Below are 21,226 nucleotides of genomic sequence, written 5' to 3' on the forward strand. Positions count from 1 at the left end.
TTATATCTTCAATCTCCAGAAAAAATCACCACTATAACTGCAGGTCATAATGATAGAGAATAAAGGAATTTTCTGCCTCTTCTGGGGAAAATGTTCTTCTCTAATTTTAGACAAAGAAAGAAAAAAAACAAATACATGAGCAAAACATTTATCTGAGTTGTGAAAACCTGTATGTGAACACAATTCCACTGTAATAGCTAAGGAAAACTTGGTGTTAGCCTATACTCCATCAGCCATTTATATATTTTCCATCAAATAACCACTGAATGAAACATAAAAGTTGTCCTTAGAATTGATTTTGGGTTCCTTTTTCTAAGGAGAATGAAAGAACCTCTAGACCACGAGAAATGAAGCATCCCCTTTTAAATCATTCTGGCTTGCTTTCAACTCTCTTACAAAGATTTTATCGCTATTGCTCCATGCTTTGTTATTTTGCCATTAATCTACAAAGCTGTAATTAACACTGCAATTATCTTTCTTTTCCATTTGCATGAGAAAAAATGAGGGAAGCATCAGAGCTAGAGGCAGAAAACATACTGTGAGGTGAAAGAACCCTAGAGGTGGGTGAAGATCCCAAGACACGTCTATGCTAAATATTTTTCTAAGCAGCAGGAGGTAGCACAGGAATTGTGACTGTGCTTGTCATCATATTATTTGAATGCATAAACCTTCACTGTGTTTCATCAATAATAATACCATAGATATCCTCCAGTAGTAGTAAATGTTTACAAGATTAGACAGACAGATTCACGCTCTCTGACCCAACTCATTGTTCTACTTGCTGGTTCCCAAGCCTATAAATAAACAGATTAATGTTCTCATCCAAGTTACTATCAATAAAGGCCCTGTCCAGGCAAGGAAAGGAGAGGTCTTCCCCGTGGTCAGTAATTGTATTGTTAAAGGCTGGGGTTTGATTTCAATGACCACTAGTTCTTGCTTGACTGCTCAGTTGCTCTGGCATCACCACATGAATCCAGCTGCTCTGAGCTCCAACTCTCCAGTGCTCTTCTGAGCATCTCAGTGTCTGGCTCTGTTTTCTGTCACTAAAGAATTCAACATGGGTATATATACACACACACATATGGATACACATATATTACACTTTGTATTTGTCTGTATGTTTTATTTCCTTTTTTTTCTCCTGAAACTAACAAAAAGGTGATGCTTTCAACAAAAATACTTCCTTCTTGCTTTTTTCCTGCATTTGTCCACTGCAAGAAACCACTCATCATCCTGAATTTTTGCGTTAGTGATTAGGAAGAGGCTTACAACAGGGAAAATGGACTAACTATAGGAACATTTCTTAGTTTATCCAATTTTTATGCCATAATGTAGTTTTAAGAGATCTGGAGTAATAAGATAGCAGCATCTCATAGCTATGGCTTTATTAATTTTTAAAAGTCTATTGGATTGTTGTGTTATATTATGTTTAGATCTATCCACAGCTGCACTATTGACTTTGACAGTAATACAATCTGGATATTTCCATGATTAGCCTCAAAATGCATACTGTCATTATAGTCTGGATGCGCTTGCACAGGCACTTTTTTTGATTAGGTGGTATGATTATTTTTTGTGCTTCTGTCTTTCTAGGATGCTTGTATTTAGCCTTAAACTTACATACAAAAACCCTCTCCATTCGGGCAACAGACAGGGGTTTTTACCTCTTTTCAAAAATTCATGATTTTTAAAAATCATTTTTAGTTCAACAATTAAAAAAACACAATTAAATCCTGCATCAAAGTTTGATATCTTCCTTATAACTTCCAGAAACTTCTGATTTTAATGGAACTTCTTGCATTAAACCCTGAAAAGAGTGTTCTATCAAAGTATGAAAATATGAAGTCATTAAAATCTAAGCTTTTTGTGGTACAGATTCAGACATTCTTTATGGCAGAAGTAACACCACTAACGACACACTATAGTTACCTGGGGGGAAATTACACCTCTAAGAAAATGGGTAACTCTCCCTGGTAACTTCAGATTCAAAACGATTATTTAAGCCTTGGTCACACAGGTCCAAGCACTATGTCTGAGTCATTCCACTGTTGTCTGTTCAGCCTTGGCTTGCTCAGGTTGCTGTGGTGAATGCTGCTCACCTCCTGAGGCATCCAGAAGCCTTTTCTATCCTCTGCCTCATGTGCCTCATTTGAAGCTACAGCTTCAGTGGCTGCATTGACTGCCTGAGTCATAACACAAACTAGGTCGTCTATACCCAAGCTGAATGTCCCAATCATTGGACCAATGAATCACCTCCTCTAACTTTCTGGCCCAATGTCTCTGTTCAATTATATAAAAAATCCTTGACCTTTTCTGCCACAGGTAAACATAGCTGGTGATCAGAGCATTTAGCTGTAATGAGGGAAACTCAGGTTGAAGACCTTTTTCTCCTTTCAGGTCTGCTCTTATTTAACTTCTCTTGGATGCTGTGGAATAACCTCTCTACAATTTTTTTCCCACACATATTTCTGCCCTCCTTACCTTCCAGTTTCAAGCTTATGAGTACATGAAATATAACTAATTTTAAGGAATGTTTTTGGAGATGGCAAAACAATTTCCCTCACTTCCAATGAGAGCATCTTGGTTTCCTGTTATGGATGTTTATTTAATTATTTGTATTACATTTTCTGTTAGACATCATATCTTTTTAATAGGTAAAATGGAAGAACTACTTAGTTGCTCAAGAAATACTATTTTTCCATATAGTATTATTTGAGATCCTACTTCATCTGGTTACTGAATTATATTGGTATGATAAAAATAATTATTTTAAAGTGTTTAAAATTGCTTTTCCTGTCTGGAAGTATTTTGACATGTAGTACATTGTAAAAAATTATTATGCTAATGTTGCTATCCTCAAGGATCTAAAACTCAGTAAGGCTCTTGAAACCATGAGATGTTCAAAAATGTTATCTTTTGGTTACCTTTGTTCATTTTTTAAACTTTCTAAATTAGTAGAATGTACTTGGGTTACATTTTCAAGCTTTTCTCTAACCTTCCTACAAGTGTGGGAATTCATGCTTATTAACAGCAATAAACACTGAGACTAATGTATTAATGTAAGCCCAGAAAAGAGGGCAGAAATTTCAACAAAATTTGCAAGGCTTGCAATACAATAATTTCTGCTGGTTAACCCTCTGTTATCGAGGCTCAGTATAGTTCTGCTATGAGGTAGTTCTGTTGAAGACTTGAAGCTATTTTGTTTTGGATCATGAATTGACCTTATATTGCCCTCTATTCATAGAGTTTTGCAAGCAATGCTCATGAAGTGCTGTAGTACTCTCAGAGTACAAACCAGCTTATTCCCTGAATATATCCACCCTAACATTTTTGGGTATATTTTTCTCATTTGCTTTAATACCAGAAACACTCAAAGGCTAGACAGGGTATCATCACAGACTGACAGTCTAAAACCACTTCCAAAACAACTAAAAGTCTCAACCTGAACATTTTTCTCATGTCTATTAACCTATCAGGAAAGCTGCTGGGCTGGGCACGAACAGGCATGTTGTTTGTCACAAGCTATGGGCCGCTTACATTTTAATGTGAGAATATGATTCAGAAAATCTTGGAATACCTACTCATATCAGGCGCTGCAGTTAGAGCTTTCACATATACAGAAAAATAGTAGAAAACTATTACATCATTTTTTGTTGGTAATCGATGTAATAGTTTTCCCCCATTTTTTTTCTCATTTGTCATTGCTTTACTTGGGATTTAATTTTTTAGAGAGTTTGGTGCTTGACTGCAATACAACCAAACCAGCAGGTTTTTTTACTTAATGATAAGTTAATACCGAAGTACATGGTGAAGGGGAGGACTGTATATTATTACCAGTCTTTGAGTGCTGAATGTTCCGGAACAACTAGATTCAGAAACATATATTAAGGCAACATTTGGCCTGGAAGTAATGCAAAGGAAGGTGCCAATTTAGTTTCTATCAGCTTGATTCAGCTAACTGAATTGCACTTCTTGTAGACCATTGCCACATGTAGGAGTTGGTTACTCCATCATTAGTGTTAAGTATTTCCAAACTCTCCTTTCTTCTGAGATCCAAAATTAGTGCTCTGATTTCTATAAACAATGCACATCCAAAGCAACAGAGGTGCAGCTAGGAGAGCTCTGCGGTATTTCTGAATGTCAGACCACTGAGCAGTGTTAGGTTTGAACTCCAGGTCTGCAAATCTTGATCTAAATTTCCTTGCATACTGTCTTGAGAACTTGCCAGATAGCTTCCTGCCAGCTCTTCTACACTGGACATGTTATTCCTTTTTTCTGTCAGAATGACAAAAAATCAGTTGTGGGATTTAGGATCTGCTAAGTAATTAACATCATCTCAACATTAACTGTGTAGAAAATATTATGTTCTTAATCTGACTGATCTGGAAAGTCAAGCTGTGCCCACCTGCTGCCTGCTTATAACGACTCAGCACCAGAAGCATTGGTTTTGCCAGAAGAAATAAATCTAGCAAGAATGGTTTGAACTGCTTCTCTCTAATCCTGTCTCTCTCTAGCTGTCTGCCTACGTATCTCAAGTACCCATCGCTTTAATGTCATGGTGCCAGTCTTTGTAAATTGCAGAGCCACCCAATAATTTGAGTCTTCATATCTATTCTTTCAAACTAGATTAATTCATCCTTCTCTGGTTTTATTTCTTTTAGGAAAATAAGATAATGTGTAAAAGAGAATAGTGAGCCGTGGGGAATTTTACTATGAGAAAACAATTCCTTCAAACGGAATGAATTGGGATTTTGCTGCTTCTATATTTCCTGTTATCTCCTTTCATCTGGGAAGGAAGTTATGAAAAACAATCTACCTGGATATATTATTTCCTCGTTGGAGATCAAAAATCATACAAGAAAAAGAAAAGACACGAACAAAAGCAGTTGACACTACATTTTGAGGTATAAATATTTCATTAAGCAAGGAGAAATCCCCTGTAAAAGGTATTTTCAAATGCAACTTTCACTTAGAATGAGTTATCTTCATGAGGGTGAAGCCAAATAAATATTTGTATCTGAGTTTCGGTTTTGGGGAATTAAATGAGATTAATATGTATTTTATCTAACAAAAGAGTATCTGAGTGAACAAAGAAGGGGAGGTTTTCTATGCATTGGTATCAGAAACAAAACTGATTTTTGAAAGTATAAATCTCAGCAATTTTATGCAAAATAGCTGTTCACTTCTGCTTGCCTCAAGAAAAACAGTTTGCTTTAAAGAAAGCAGTTATTAACTCTTTTGTAGACACTTGGATAAGCAAAACACATGCATTTCTGATATTATAAGACTGAACTGCCCTGAAGTACTACAGATGTGAATGTCATATGTTCCATTTCTGGGTGAATGTAGCCTTGTGCTTCTGTCCAGTTGAAATTAGTTTTACTAAATAAGGTGAGGTCACCCTGCAGAAGACACCATACTAAACATCCCGGGGTGTTAGAGAGCAATGAAATATACAATTACCCTCAACAGCAGTTCTACAAGCTGTGTGATTCCTATGCATTTACTGATTATCTTTATTTGTATTCTTTTTTCGGTAGTGGATATAAATTACATACCATTATGGTCCAACTGCAAATAATGAAATGACAATACCATCCATGCCACAGCACAGTCTGGCATTCATGTATCTCTTTAGAGGTGTTAAGAGAAAAGACAGGGTATTGCAGCTGAGTGCACTTTATAAAGGAATGCTCTAATAGAGATTTAATATATTTATCTGCCTTCTGAAGCCAGCAGCTATAGTAACTGCAAATGGCTGGCTGGCCACAGTTATTATCTGAGCAATCTAAGTAGTTATGTTTTGAGCTACAGGGTGTTGAAGATAATAGTTCACTCTAGACTAATGCCTACATAATGGCATATTGCCTTCTCCTTTTTACTTGCTGGTCAAGCTTAGCTGATGATGATTGACTTAATGAGAGTTATAACCTGGCCCATAACCTAAGGAATAAGAGGACTGTTTACACAGAAGAACAATATTATGCTCCTTGGGGGATTTGATGGATTTTGTTAGTTTTGGAGCTCTTTAACTCCTCGGACTTCTGTGGTACCTTTAGCAAATTGTCAGTCGACAATGGTGTCTTCAAGGGTTTACTGAAATCACTTAAATCATTCACCTAACAACAAATGAGTTGTTGCTGAAGGTGTGAAATTGGACATTCATCTTGTTATTACTGTCCCTCTCTCCTACTTCTTTTTCTGTTTGTTTTATTCCCATTAGAGGGTTTCATTTTCATCCATATCCTAATAAATGTCTCCTCACTGGATGACGCTCAATTTCCATTACTGCACACAGTATTTGTATGTGCATGTGCAACAGCTTTTTAAAAAGTTCTCCCCACTTTTCCCCCCCCACTTAGACTTTGTTGCCAGTGCATATTTCATTGCCTAAAACACCAGGTATGTTTCCTTGTTAGGCCCAGAGAAAGTGGCTATTACTCCTTTAAGGAATCCCTCCCCCTTCTTTGTTTGGTGGAAGAGGTCAGGGAGAAGAGGCATCACCTGGACTCAAGGGGCTCAGGTTAGGCTTTCTGGGAGATTTTATGTAAGCATGACTAAAATGTTTAGTAACACTACTCAGATTTGCATGGAGCAAAAAAAGTCAGTACTCTGTCTACACCATGGAGAGATCAAAGATGTTATAAAGAGGTAGACATAAAGAGGCTAATGTTTGGGACAAAAATATTTGAAAATAAAGAAAAATAAAGTTTCACAGTTATTTTACCCTTAAACCTAATCTCTTTTCTGGAATGGTCTGACTATATATACATGAAGTTGAGTCCACAACTGAAGTGTACCTGTCATACCATACTGAGTAAATAAATACATTTCTATCTCGCTGAAAATTTAAAATCTTTAAACTATAACATATAATCTGAACCAAAGAACTCTCAGCATGTTACAAACATAGACTTTGAATGCAGGAGCTATGTGAGCAGGTTTCAAAACATCTTTATTCCTGCAAAAAAAGGTAGCATTCACTCTGTGTGCATGATTCTAACAAGCCAGAATACATCTTGATGAAACTCTATTGACTTTGATAAATTAATAATAAAATTAACTTAACCCAAAGACTTTTTTTCAGGAAAAGGAAGCATTGTTAATTATTATCTGTGTTTACTTTTCTTGTTCTAACATGACTTTTTCAACTTGCATTCTCTTTGAGCTGGAGTAAAATATTCTACTTACTCTTGAGGCTGAGTACTTTTCTACCTATGCAGTGAAGAATATTCTTAATTTTCCACAATTTTTGAAAAACTTTACTGTGATTTCTGTGCTTCTACCTTATCTTTCTTACATTCACTGATGATGTCAAACAAATTTTATCCTGAGTACTGCAGTCTCCTCTCTCCATGCTTCCTTTCAGGAAACATGTTCAGGATAGGAATCATTTTGGACCAGCCATTCTGGGGACCTTGCAATATTAAAGGTGATTATTCTGCTCCTTTGTTCATTTATGCCCTCATGAGTGTTCCAGAGATATGGGAAGGAAAGCAACTTGTGAATGTGTTTGGAATAGCCAACAGCTCTATCAACACACCTGAAAGCTGTGAGTAATGATAATTATGTGAATAATGATAATAATGATAATGGTAAATAACAATAATAATAAAAATAATAATAAAACCAGCAATAACAATAGTAATAGTAATATTAAACAGCCCTAATGTGAAGAATGGTATGAATCTGGGTTCTTTGCTTAAATATTGTAATCAGCTGAATGACTGCCTTTACCTTTCTTTAATAGGGCTATTCAGTCACTTAGTACTTGAATACTGTCCCTTAAATCCCCTTCTGCAATCCAGTTTTCTCTCTGTAAGGGAGGGTTAAAGCTGTTTCATCACTCCTCAGTGCAAAGGGATCATTTGGTCATCAGCAAATCCATCTGCCCAGAAGATGCTTTTCCATCCCACTTGCTCACCAGCGGGAGAAGAGGGAAAAGGTAACCCAAATGGTACTACTTATTGCTCTCAGTCCAGAAAGAGACAGAAGTTATGGGAATGATGTCTTGAGAACCCTTACCATGGATTAAAAACTAAGTTGTCAAAAGGCAAAAAAAATGGGTTTTTTACTTCCCAGTTGTGGATACAAATACCAAAAGGTTTTTGCTTTAGTGCTTTCAAATGCAATAATCATTCATCAGTTTGTTTTCCTTCTGTGCTAGGGAGGACAGGTAGTCAGAGCAGAGAATACACACTGTTTCAGTCAGCTCCTGTTCAGCTGATAATGGTATACACAGCTGTATGTAGCCAGCGCCTGCCAGCAGAGGCCTGACCTGAACAATTAACCTTATATTAACGCCCCTAATGGTGATCATCTGTTGCCATATGCCTGCAGCCTGGGCTCTAACTCAGCAATGAGACCATCTACTCCTCAAGTCACAACTGATCCTTGATCACAAGCTATTGAGCTTCAGCTGATTTTTAAAATGTTTATTGGTAATCTATTCCTTCTAGGGAAGAATAAATCCCATTGAGAAAAATAACAATTGTTTCAGGCAAATCTGTGGGACCTGCTTACATGGGGACAACTGATTAAACACTTTGTTCTAAATAAAGGTCTGGGGTTTGTATTTCTCTTTGTCTAGAACTATGCTCTTTATTAAAACCAAGGAGAAACTAGAAGAACTCCTTTTCTAGCTTATTTGCCTTTGGGACTGAAAGTGTTCACTGCCTCTGTATCAAATACAGTTGTTTTTCTAGGAGTAGTCATTGAATCTAAAAGCAATTTGAAATAGCCAGTGTGTGAAGTAATTTTTCTTGTACTCAGGTTGTGATGTTTAAACGTATGTGTGCTAAGACCAGTATTTGCTGCACCACTGCTGGTGTTAATCCTTGTTTATACTGTGAGTAAGCTGCCTGGCAGGTGTTACATTTTTATTTCAAATCTGTTACTTTCCTAGATTTATTATTTTGATCATTGCCATCCTAAGAAAGCTCATTCTTTTTTTTTCCTCCAGTGGTAACTCAGGCCTGAATATGTACTAGAAGAGCCACAGTGGAAATCTGCTACAAAATACTAGCCTTTCTATATCATCCATACAATAAAGAATGAAGTAGAATTGAAGCAAACTGTGCATTAATAAGAAATAAAAAACCAGTGCGTGTTTCAGTAACAAAAACAAAAGAGCCTTCTTTTTTTTTCCCATCCCCAGTATCATATTTTATGTATGATGCTTCCATGTACCTCTTTTTCCTCAATCTATACATATGCAATAGATTATTGATTGTTTGGGCAAGATATGCCTAATGCTTTCTCCTTTGCCCATTATCGTAAAATCTAGAGGGACCAAGAGGCTAAAATACATTTGGATATGTACTTGGATAAGTGCAGAGAAGTTTTATTAATGAAGTCCACTTTAAGGTTAGCTGATCAATAAGAGGTAGTATGACTTACTTGTTACAAGTAAAAACCGAGGCCTACAAAAAATGTTGCACAATAGATTTTGAAAGTAATATAAAATATGCTTACTTACATCCCCTTTCCGTTTTCAGTATATCCACCCCAAAGTAGCAAAGATTATGTGGTACAGTCTACAAATAAGAAAGTCTGACAAATTATGCAGTAGTAAGAAAACACACGTTCTTTAGTGGTGCATATAAAAGTTATGCAGTATATATGACATATTTTAAAATCCATTCTTGCAGAAATAGATGGACCTGATAAAGTTATTTTGTTTCTTAGTCCAGCAGATTTATTTCTGCATTCTACATTTACCACCATGAATCACTAAAGGAACAGGAAGGACAATGTAGACAAGAATTTAAGGACTGAATTCTTATACCAGTAAATTTTCTCTTTTGCAAACATTTTACATTTTCTGTCCAGTTCTGGTCTCTTGAGGTGTTATGATCTCTCTGTTCTCTTCAGCTTCTTGCTGTTCCCATAAAATGTATCAGGATCTCCACTAAATTCAGTGACAATACTGCAATTCTCTACGAGAAAAATAACATCTCCACTGATAAAAGTCTTTGCTGCAGATATAAAGTATTTATATCAGATATAAAGTATTTACACACACTGCATCAACATAATCTGGGAATATTAGTCTATTTTTAATGTCCATTCTACAAAACATTGTAGAGAAGCAGGAATATTTCAGTACAAAACATGGAAATTATGATGAAATTTTTACAGAACAACTGAACTTGGACTTTCACTGGACATCAGAGTCAGCATTGTTTTACATGGAAATAATTTCTATTCCTATGAAATTATTTGTTTCTAATTAAAATTCAAAACAACCAGAATTGGAAATGCAATGGAGTGGGGGTCAGATGGCCTGAAGAGTAATAAATTTTTTTCTTAATATTTCCCAGCTTGTTCATCCCTGAAATACCAGAAGGGACCCCTGGGTGACTTATTAGATGGAATAAACTGTTATTCTTCAATTAAAAACTTAACTCTGTTTTTAAATTTCAAAAATGTGGTGGTGAAGGGGAACATCTTGAGCTGTCAGCTCTCTATTAGAATTGCTTTGTGTGTCTGACAGAATATCACAGCTGGCTATACGAACGGGAAGATGACTTTACAAGAAGGAAAATTCTATTAACTTTCTCTAGGTCGTTTTTGCTAAGGTCTCCATGATGATGACAGAGGTGTTGTAACTAGACAGCTAGGAGAGGAAAGGGAAAAAGCCTACTTTCATATTTAGGTACGTAAGCACAATGAAAATCTGGAAGTGAACATGTGTGATAAGATATTAAAATCCTACACTTCTGTTTTTGACAAAGCACAACAGAAATGAGAGTTTCTGGTAATTTTGGAGTGACCCAAAACAGTACATCTGAAAATATTGCAAAATTTTTGTAAAAAAAATTGGGCATTGTATATTGCATTTGCTTACATTTTAACAGTAATTGTATACAATATACAATTAAAGAATTATCAAACCTCTATATTTAGAAAGCAAATTACATTGAAAAGCTGGTCTTAAAAGGAAAAAGGATAGGCCTTTAGTTAACTCTTGATTGTAAAGGGGTAAATTGTGTGAAAAGGAGAAAACCAGTTTTTTACTTTTTGTATGATTCTAACACAAAATTACCAGAGTTCATTAAAAGTTTTCATGTATTGCCTCCCTCTCAAATAATAAATTATTTAAAATACATAACTATCCAGTCACACAAGCTATAGTAATCTTAAAATATGTTTTGCTGTCAGGTTCCTCAGTAGATTGACAAAGAATTATAGTTAAATCCAGTTCTCCCACATAAATCTTGAGTAATTTAAATATACACAATTCTGAGAAAGAGGAGTTGCACAGGGGAAAATAGAGCAACAATAGCAGGAGAGGAATAGGGCTAATGTCTCTTTTTCCCTCACCATTTTCCCACTATTGAACAAGCCAGTGGGAGAAATACTTGCCCCTTTCTGCTTCACTTATGGCCTGATTTGTACAAATATGCATCCTTTGTCCCTTTGGGGCAAGCATGTGGTCCTACTGCTAGAAACTGAAGACCACTCTCACAGAGATGATCCCATGGTCACAGTATGAATCTGCTGTGGATAAGAAAAGCCTTACAGAATGAGGGTTTTGTTACCCTTGTAAAACTCTTGCTCACTCCTGTTTCTTTGGCTAACCAGAAAGCATTCTGGGAGTGACTCAGCTAGCCTAGAAGTGAAAAACAAGGTACAGGACTGTAAAACAATTATTAGAACCAAAGAGAGCTCACACTGTGGTGATGGTTGTTGCGCCTATCGTGGCTTATGCTGGTTGGTTTAACATGTTGTGCTTCACAAGAATGTAAACTCATAACAAGTTAGCAGTTTAAAAACCCTGGACTTTTGCAATAAAGCACTTTGGTCACACGAATGCTAAGGGGAATTGCTGTCACTCATCCACTACAATGGGAACCTGGAATGCTACATAAATCCTCTGTGGGGGGCTAAAACTTGAGCAAGCCCTCCTACTCAGAGTGAAATTCATCTCTGTGTTTTCAGGCTGACTTCCAGTTACATATTTTTATTTATTTCTTTTATAAAAGACATAATGCACCCTAGAAAATGTGTAGTCATTCATCAGAGCAAATAAATTCTGGAATATGTTGAATGAAAGCCCTTAGGCTTCACCAGAAGTACTACCAAAAGGGATGGAGTGAGAAATCAAAGAGGAAGCCAGTTGTGATGCCTGAGACTTTTTTGTGTGCACAGCCATTTTTCTTTTTGACACTTGTTTTATTTCTGGGAAGCATCTTTTACTCACTTATTTCCTCTGATTTAATGCTGACTTGAGCAAAACCAAACCTTTCCTCGTTTGTCTTACTTACTGAGGATGGCCTTAACATGTATTTCAAGGCAGTAGATCTGGACTTGGCTCTGTGTTTGAACCTGACAGATTTCCTGCTACACACAGTCCAGTCTCTGGGTCTGTTCACCAGGTCTGGGCATCTGCAAGCTTTCTGCTGCATGATCTGAAGGTGTTGTGTGGGTTGCAGTACCTGTGTAACCTGGGGTGCACTACAGAATAAGTGACCATCTGTTTCTTTTCTGTCAGTTTGCCTTGCAAGGCAAAGGTTGTCTTCGCATTTAAGGGGCTGCATTGCAGAGACAAAGTGAGGTGTTTTCAACATCTGTGAGGGTGCTTCTGAAGCTGATGAAGCAAATGACACTCTCATCCCAGGGACAGTTATCTTGAATATATTCATGCATAAATACTGTGGTTCAAAAACCCATCTTAGTATCTACGCTGTATCCAAGTGCACATTTTGATTTGGCTTTGGCTTTCCTTCCACAAAGTCACCTGGCTACAGAGTAAGTGTGCAGAACAGTTATGGCACTTGTTCTAAAGGTACCACCTGTTGATCCAGATGCAATCAGTCCTCTGTTTTCCAGTGTTTGGGACACAAGCACTAGCCATCTCACTCTCTTCAATACTGCTTGTGACAACATTGCTTACACTCGATGCCTGCTGGCCTGATATATCAGCTCAGAACAACTACAGCATTTCATCCTTTGGACCACCTATGCAAACTGTACTGACTGTGAGTGAAATAATGCAACCCCTGTCTTGCCCCTCTTGTAATCCATAGTCTTAAAATGTAAACATGGGAACACAAATGCAAAAATGTGTTTATGCACCATCAAACTTACAAATCGGAACACTTGAAAAATTAGGAACTGTAACAGCTAAAATTTCAACAGCAGTATAAGCTTGGCAAAAAGAATCATGCTGGAGTTTCTCTTTGTGCATGTAGGTACACAAAAGAATTCTTTATTGACCTATGAAAAGCATGCATGGCATGTTTAAATACTATACATATGTGTGTGTATCTGTACACGTACAATATCATAGTTAGAAATATGCAAAAATGAATAGAATTTTTCTTTTTGCTTATATGCAATGAATTACTGAACCACTAATTATTATTAACTGTCAGTAATTTGATCAGCTGGTTGTGCACAGTACAGTGGGCAAACTCTTTTTCTGTGGAACATGCAGCAAACACAGGCCAGAAATTCTTTGTTCATTCTATTTCTCTCACTCGCATGACTATTCTCTGGCCTTGATCATGTGCTTGGATTTTTTTCCCTCAGCAGAGACCCAGTTTGTTTATGGTATATTTTAGGAGCAAAGTTCTGGAGAAAAAAACACTGAAGTCAATTTTGCTGAGTATTGTAAAATTTTTACTGACTGAATATATACTGTTTTGAAGGAAGAAAATCATAACAATTTCTTATGTTTCCATTAAGTTGCATTAATGGAGTATTTGCAAAGGATAGTTCTCCTCTTAGGGTTGTTGCTATTAGCAGTCCTCTCTCTCACAGAGGGCATGAAATTCTGCTTCTTTCAAAGTCATCATCACAACCACAACCAACATCCTTCATTCCAGGACTGAACCCATGAGGGTTAGCGGAGCCATTTCCATGACACAGAATCTCCATACCAAAGTAGACTTCCCTGTAAATGCCCTCTTTGAATAATGGTCATTCTTCATCATAGCTGCACTGAAATTTAAGTTCACTGAAGTCAGAATTAACCCTCAGCCTTTATACATGAACACATTCTTGCAAATCAATCTTCATGCAGAAGTACCATTGTTTTCACTCCACGGACATTTAATTTTTACTTAAATCTTCTTTTTCACATTATAAGCAATTAGATGTTATTTTTCGTCACTGAGTATGGAGATAACTTCTAAAAATGTCTCAAATCCTCACATATCATGCTATTTTGGTAATTAGATCAGCACATAGAGAAAGTTAAGACAAGATGTGTCTCACAGCAAAAATAAAAACCCAAAGCTATTTAATTTAGAATGCTTTCAGTTCTTAAAGGCAGCTCGTGTGGGCCTTTTTTGTAAAATTTGAGTATTTCCATTGAGTTCAGTAAGCTTCAGTTCAAGTCCATATGGAAAAAATGTCCCTCTAAATAAAACTATTCCACTTCTGTCATGACATTGTAGTAGTTACGGTAATTTTTTCAGACATTGTTTGGTAAATCTCGCTATAATATTTCTGTCTAAGTTAGTTCCCATTTTAGTCTAATATTTAGAGAATCTTCTCTTTTTCTATTTGCAATGTATCACATAAACATGTATTATGCTAGGATACGGGCTTAAAGGGTCAGCAGTGTTTTAAAAACAGTTGTCAGTCTCAAGTAAAACACCTGGCCTAAAGTCCTGTTTCCCTCCTTTCCCCCTTCCCTCTCTTTTTTTTTTTCTAAAATATTTTAACATCAAGACCACAAGCAGACCATGGTTTTTCTTCTTCTGCCTTTAAAATGCTTCTAGGCAAGAATATAGTAGTTTAAAACTGGTCTTTAGAAACAAAAACTGAGTATCTTTCCAAGTCACAATTCCATTTTTAACTAAGCTTACATATAGGAGAAATAAACACAAAAAAATAAAGCAGAAGTAGCTTAAAGAATTGTAAAAGTATTTACACTATAATAATAAAATTTCAAGGAGGGTTTAGAAAGTAAAAATACAATAATAACTAGAGCTTTATAGCTCTAGAACTGTAACTGGAGCTGCAGCCTACAGTTGAGGGGAGCTCTGCTACTTTAGTAAGCTTTAAAAATCACAAGCAAAAAAGCACTTTCTCATGAACAGTTACATTAAAAACCTTCTTCTGTTTACCTACCAAGCTATCAGGAAATTTTGGCAGCCAGTTTGTATCTCAGAATGAGCAGAGCTTCAAAAGAAATGTAATGATCTTCAGAAGACCTAATGAGAGAGCTTTTTCAAATCTCATTCAAACATTTGTTGTGTGAACAGAAAAAAGCCATACAAGAATCATAAACTGCAGAGAGAAAAAGTGGTTTTATTTTCTTCCCTGTTGGATGAGAAAAAAACAGGAAGGAAAGCGAGGAAGAGATGGTAAGATCCTAACACACTGCAAGATTTCAGGTACTAGGCCATCTGCACATAACCTGTATTTTCTGAGTAAGCAGAGGCAATTCTAAAATGAAGCTGCTGAAAACCTCCCTTCCCATCAAGAATATAAGTCAATTAGGTCATAAAACATAAAGTGATTGTAACAATAACAGTTCCTGAGTTATAGAGTAAATACTCAGAAGATATTTGGGTTACTTCAGATGGAGTTTAATGTGACAGAAAAGACTTTATTGACAATGCAGTGACTATCCATCCTTTTATCCACCTAGCAAATCATGCTATGAGCCAACTTGCAAGCAGTAATCTCAGACAAAATGTCAGAATATAGAATTAGTTTGATGGCATGACAGGTAAAATTTCTTCATTTTCATAAATGTTCATTAAAATGGGAAATATGAGGGACTTTCTTTTATAAGATTTTATTGTCATGTTACTCAGAAAGTGAACTCTCTAAGAGTAGTCAAGAAAGTCATTACACGGCATAAAATCTGTTTTACCAAACTGTTGTGGTAGTGTTACAAAGGGAGTCAGTAGAGTTTTCTGGGAGGATTGCACTCTGAAACCTTTCTTTTTGATTATGCTGAGTCCCTGAAGATAAGGAAAATTGAAGAAAGTTAATATATATGTAGCTCAGTTCAAGAACAAAACAGGTAGAAAAAAGGATCTGTGTAACTGACAGAATGTATATCACATATTAGCTAACAATTTCCTATGAAAACATCATCTGCCGCTGATGACCTGATTAAATTTATATTTTTACTGTCAGGGGAAAAAAAAGAAAACAGAAAACAGAAAACTGTTGTAAAGTCTATGTGAATTACACATATAAAGACACACACACACACATAAGAGATAGATGGTTACTGCATTTATGGGAAACAGCTCTGCCAGCTTTTGGATACTTCTTGGCAAATCTTCATTCTGGTGGTTTTTTAAACCACTCACTGCATTAGAAATTTATCAGCTGAAGAGAAGCAAGAATATAAAGGAGATATAAAGTAGGTATCTCCTTAAGGTAAAGTTGTTCTGTCAGAATATTTTGTGTCGAGAACAACAAATATGTAGTTAACCATTTAATTGCTCTAGTAACATAAGGTGTAAGCAGCTATGGCCATAGTGTTCTTATACTAAAAATATTTCCACACAGATGAAGCTTTTTTAAAACCAATATAATGGTTTGTTGGTTTTATCAAATAGCACGTATTCAAAACCTTCATATCAGCTGTTATAATTACTTATTATCCATTATATTGGCAAAATTACACTGACTTGTGTTGAAATAGAAACCCCTTTGTTATATAGACATAATTTACATATATAATAGTTGATAGATTTTGTCCTAACTGGCCAATGTTACTATCATTCGATCAGTGATGAATCAGAATTTTGCTGCATAAAAATGAATAAGGCTGTAAACTACAGCTTAAAAAATACTCATGCAATGAAATTTAAAATGCCCTTGGATAGGATAGAGTCACTAGTCAGAACTATAATTTCATTTTAAAAAGTATTTAATCTGGAACAAACTGTAACTACCACTCTCTAAGGACTCTCTTTTCCTCCCTCCCCTTGTCTCTTCTCCACTGTTTTGTATTTTAGAATATAGTGTATATACTCCCTAGACATACATCTGTATTACTTCAAGACCAAAAGAGCAATTCTCTCTCTCCCTCCTCCCCACCCCTAGCTATACAGTTTATGTACTATACTATATACAGTTGGCAGAACTATAAACTCAATCTGAAGAGAGAAATTCAGGGGTATCAGAGTAATTTTTTTTCACACCATAGTTTAATTTTCCTGCACTGACTGAATCCTTTTACTTCCTTCTCAGCAAAAGGAGGACACAATTGTCAGTATAAGCTTTTAAATGGCTTCTGAGCTTGACAGGTTTATAACTTTATTTCAGTTAGGAGTGGAGCTAGATTTTAGATGCTGCATTCAGTGACTTCTGGATTATAAATCTCTATTGTATGGTAGAACAGCATAACTTTTTAAGAATTTGGGTAGTATTAAATGTCTTTCAGCACTACTTGTAAAATTTGCTTCTGTTCTAATTACTAGAAATCTGTACACTTTCAGGGAAAAGGGAAATTATAAGCAAGTTGTAGCACTAATATATGACTGCAAGTTGTGGGGGGTTTTTGTCTGTTCTTCAAATCCTGCTTTTATTAGCAGTGATTGCACTTATATGACATCAGCAAAAGCTGGTAAAATAACATCATTTTTATGACAGAACCATTGCATATGTTAGAAAATCCTGTTTTGGTTGTCATACGTGCCTTCTGACAGAGGGCCAAGATTTTCACATATTTAATATGTTTTGTGGGGTGTAAGTCTATGCAGAAGTTTAATCATGAGTTTGCATGGGAATTTTCTTCAGGAAAGGAGCATATTAAGATGGACTGTGCTGCAATTCTTTAGTCTATATGGAAAACCCATAAATTGGGATCATGCAATAAAATATTGATGTTGTTTGCCAAGTGCTGTGTGAAAACCTGTTTATTTGCATTTCTACACCTATGTCATGCGTATTTTCATTCCAACTCACCATCCCAGATGGAGTGGCTTCTTGGAGGAGGAATTCCCTTAGTTCATTTATGATTTCAAACCTCTCTGAATTTCAAGAAAGAAGAAGAATTTTTATGATTCACTGACATCAAGTTGTACAAAAAGACACTTAATAAGTTCTACATACACAGACATTTTATCAGTTGAATAGCACATGGCTACACATGCCAAAAACACAGCAAGGGACTCGCCAAGAAAGGGGTGGACTTCGCAGCCAAAACCACATGTGGAGGAAAGCAAAGGAAGAACTACTTGATGAAGTGATGTGGCAGTTTGATTTCCAGATGAGGCTTCAGGGAGCTGAGAATTCACTGGAAAGGTCTTACAAACCAGTTTAAGAACTAGTTGTGATCTAACTGCCCATGAAATCAAAGCCCCCATAGCAAACCTTGTCGATATTCCAAAGGCTTCTTAAAAACTGTTTTCTTTCTGAATGGTGATCTTTTTCTCTTTAACATTCATATCAGAGAGAAACTACACTTAATCTGTATGTTATCTTAATCCTTCAATCACATCATCATGTAGCTGAGACAGCTCTCTGCCCCACTCTGACATTTGTATTTCTGCTACATTTGTAGGAACTGGACATGTTTTCTGCTAGGCCCTTGTTTTCCTAGATTAAACAAAGGAACTTTCAGCACCTCTCCTTGCAATGCAAAGTAGATTGTACATTCTCTAATCAGCCCATCTTAAACTGAAGTTTGGGAGTGAACCCTTTGGCTATGAGAATGTGTTAGCTCTAGAGAGATCAGAGCTGCAACGGGATGCAGAGCTGTGGGCTGAATGCTAAGGAGCTGGAATGTTGAGCTGAATTGCCAGTGGAACAGTGAGCGTTTTGTGATCTCCACACCTCTTATTCCTTTGACTGACTGAAGGAACTGGAGTCTTGGCTAATAGTTTCTTACCCAAGAGCTGTATAGGGTGCTGATAGCGGCTAAACACAAGTAAAATAAAATACACAAAGTGGCTAAAATAGTCTGGCAAAGACATTAGATACAAGGATGTAATTTCTGGCTCGCAAGACTGGAATGATGCAATCAGAACATATTCTCACACTTCTGTCACAGATGCTGACTATGAAGAAGTTGACAGTTGAAGACTGCTGTGAAGATGGATCTACTTTAGGATCTACTTTTGGTCCAAACCTCTATGGCAATTTCTATGCCATGGCAGCCTTCCATAACTGGGCAGTAAGCTTTGCACTTAAGAATTGAAATACTTAAGGATTGAAACTTTTGTACTGCAAAAGAGCTTGAAACGAGACAAACTGTTGCAGAAATGCTGTCCCTCAACTAATTTTCATGCTATTATTCAGGGAAGCAGCATAGATGTGACTTTATATGCAGGAAGTATTACTGTTGCATAGCTCCCCGATAATTAATAAAACTATAACCTACTTAGCACATATTCCCAGGCATTGCTTCTCTTTTTGTGTCATACAATGCAGTTTTAATAGACGGATTAAAATTGCATGCATGCATGCATTACTTATAAGAGAGAAGAAGCTACTACCTGCAGTCAACAAAGGTGAAAAATGTGATGTACACAATTCAAGAAATCTGCCCTAGCCCTGAGAAACTGTTCATCTTACAGCCATGCTGGAGTGCATGTCACTATGGCCTTGGGACAGCCCCAACCTTGTGTCCCCAAACTGTTTCCTTTTCCTCCATCAGCACATTCCTCCATCAGCTCACATTGACACAACATTTCTGCCTGACAGAGATTGTCAGCACAGGGTTTACTGAGGCAACATCACCATTATAAATACTGATGTAACTACTGGAGGGGTTTTTTTGCAGCTGTTCAGAGAGAATAAAATTATAATAATTCCTCATGAAATCCCTTTAAGGATTTGTATGTCTAAATACTACTCAGCCAGAGTTGCAATATTAATAATTTATTATTATAGCCAGACAATTTCTGCAGAAGATTCATAATAACACCTATATGGGTTCATTAACTTTTAATGGTAAAATTCTAGGGAAGGTGATTTGGTTATGTAGCCTTTAATAAGGCTTAGTATAAACACTTGACACCTGTTCCTTTCACCTTCCCTGCCTCTCATCCTAAATTATCTGTCATATCAATTCCTGATTCAGGCTCTCCATAAGGCTTTACCCTCGTTTCCATTTGAAAACCTTCATTTCAATGGGTGGGCTGAAAAGTCCTGTACTTCTAAAATTGCCACTATTCCACTTATGAAGCCTGGTTAATGGCATGTCTTTCCACTTTCATTATTCAGCTTAGCAATTATCAATAAGCTTTAAAGAAATTACACCAAAGGTGCAAAAAACAGAGTATCTTTATTACTCCAAAAGAATATCCATTTGGTTAAGAAAAAAAGTTAAGGTTTTTTTTTTGTAACCTTGTGTTCCAGTTGCTGCTATGAAACTTTTTCTTTCTCTTTGGCTCATGTTGAATAACAGGGATCAAGTTTTTAGTTAAGGGACCAGGATATAATTATTAATATATGAATTAATGATACAATTAAGAACAAACTATAGAAAGTTTATTGCAGAAAACTAAATCTCAAGTCAAAATAGAGCTATAAACCCACAATATTTAAAAGTATGAAATTAAAAAACAGAGAGGAAGAAATGTTAAAATGGGAATAAAATCCAAAAGATCGTGAGGACCAGACACAGTAATGAATTAAACAGTAAATGGCAACTTTCATTGGGCTGTCTTTAAATATATTTTTAGATACATATTACAGGGTTTTTTCATTTGTTTGGGATGTTTGTTTGTTTGTTTGTTTGTTTGGGTTGTTTTGGGGTTTTTTTAATAATTGCTCATTTTTTTCACTGAAAATTCATCTTCTGTTTTCAGCTTTGGGCTTGAATCTACATACTGCCTAAGCCAGTGCTGAATCTAAAAGCTTTTCTATGGACTTTCTAAACTCTAACAAGCTAACCGTGACAGAGGAATACCTGCCAGGCTGAATAGGTGAATAAGAAATATTTTGTTTGTCTTTCTGTAATTTACTTCCATAGGATGATCTGAAAACATAAACTGTTTAGTTTAAGTAGGATCTAAGCAAAAGTGATCTGGTTTTACCTCACAAACAGATCCTGTTTTACTCACAAACAGATCATGTTTGTTGTTAATAGAAATCATATCAGCTCAGACCTCTAAAATCAAACTGCTTTTGATAGAAAAACCTCTCAAACAATTTGACAGACTCAAAGATGCCCAGAACAGCTAAGGTCAGAAGGGGCTTCTGTAGGTCATCTAGTCTCACACCCCCTTCTCAGACAGGGTTGTCTTGAGTTAATTTTTAAAAATTAACATTAGAAATTTTTTTTTAAATTATCCTC

General features: G+C 36.2%; 1 protein-coding gene across 1 annotated transcript in view; it reads left to right on the plus strand.

Annotated features, from left to right (window-relative positions):
• Positions 1–19,123, plus strand: part of LOC146425012 (uncharacterized) — a 40,940-nt gene extending 21,817 nt beyond the window's left edge. The window contains exon 2 of the mRNA XM_085043460.1: positions 18,977–19,123. Within this exon, the coding sequence (XP_084899586.1) occupies positions 18,977–19,123 (147 nt within the window). The remainder of the gene's footprint in view (positions 1–18,976) is intronic.
• Positions 19,124–21,226: the final 2,103 nt, after the last annotated feature.

This window comes from Lichenostomus cassidix, chromosome Z, assembly GCF_008360975.1.
Source record: "Lichenostomus cassidix isolate B80296 chromosome Z, HeHo_3.0, whole genome shotgun sequence".
Taxonomy (NCBI): domain Eukaryota; kingdom Metazoa; phylum Chordata; class Aves; order Passeriformes; family Meliphagidae; genus Lichenostomus; species Lichenostomus cassidix.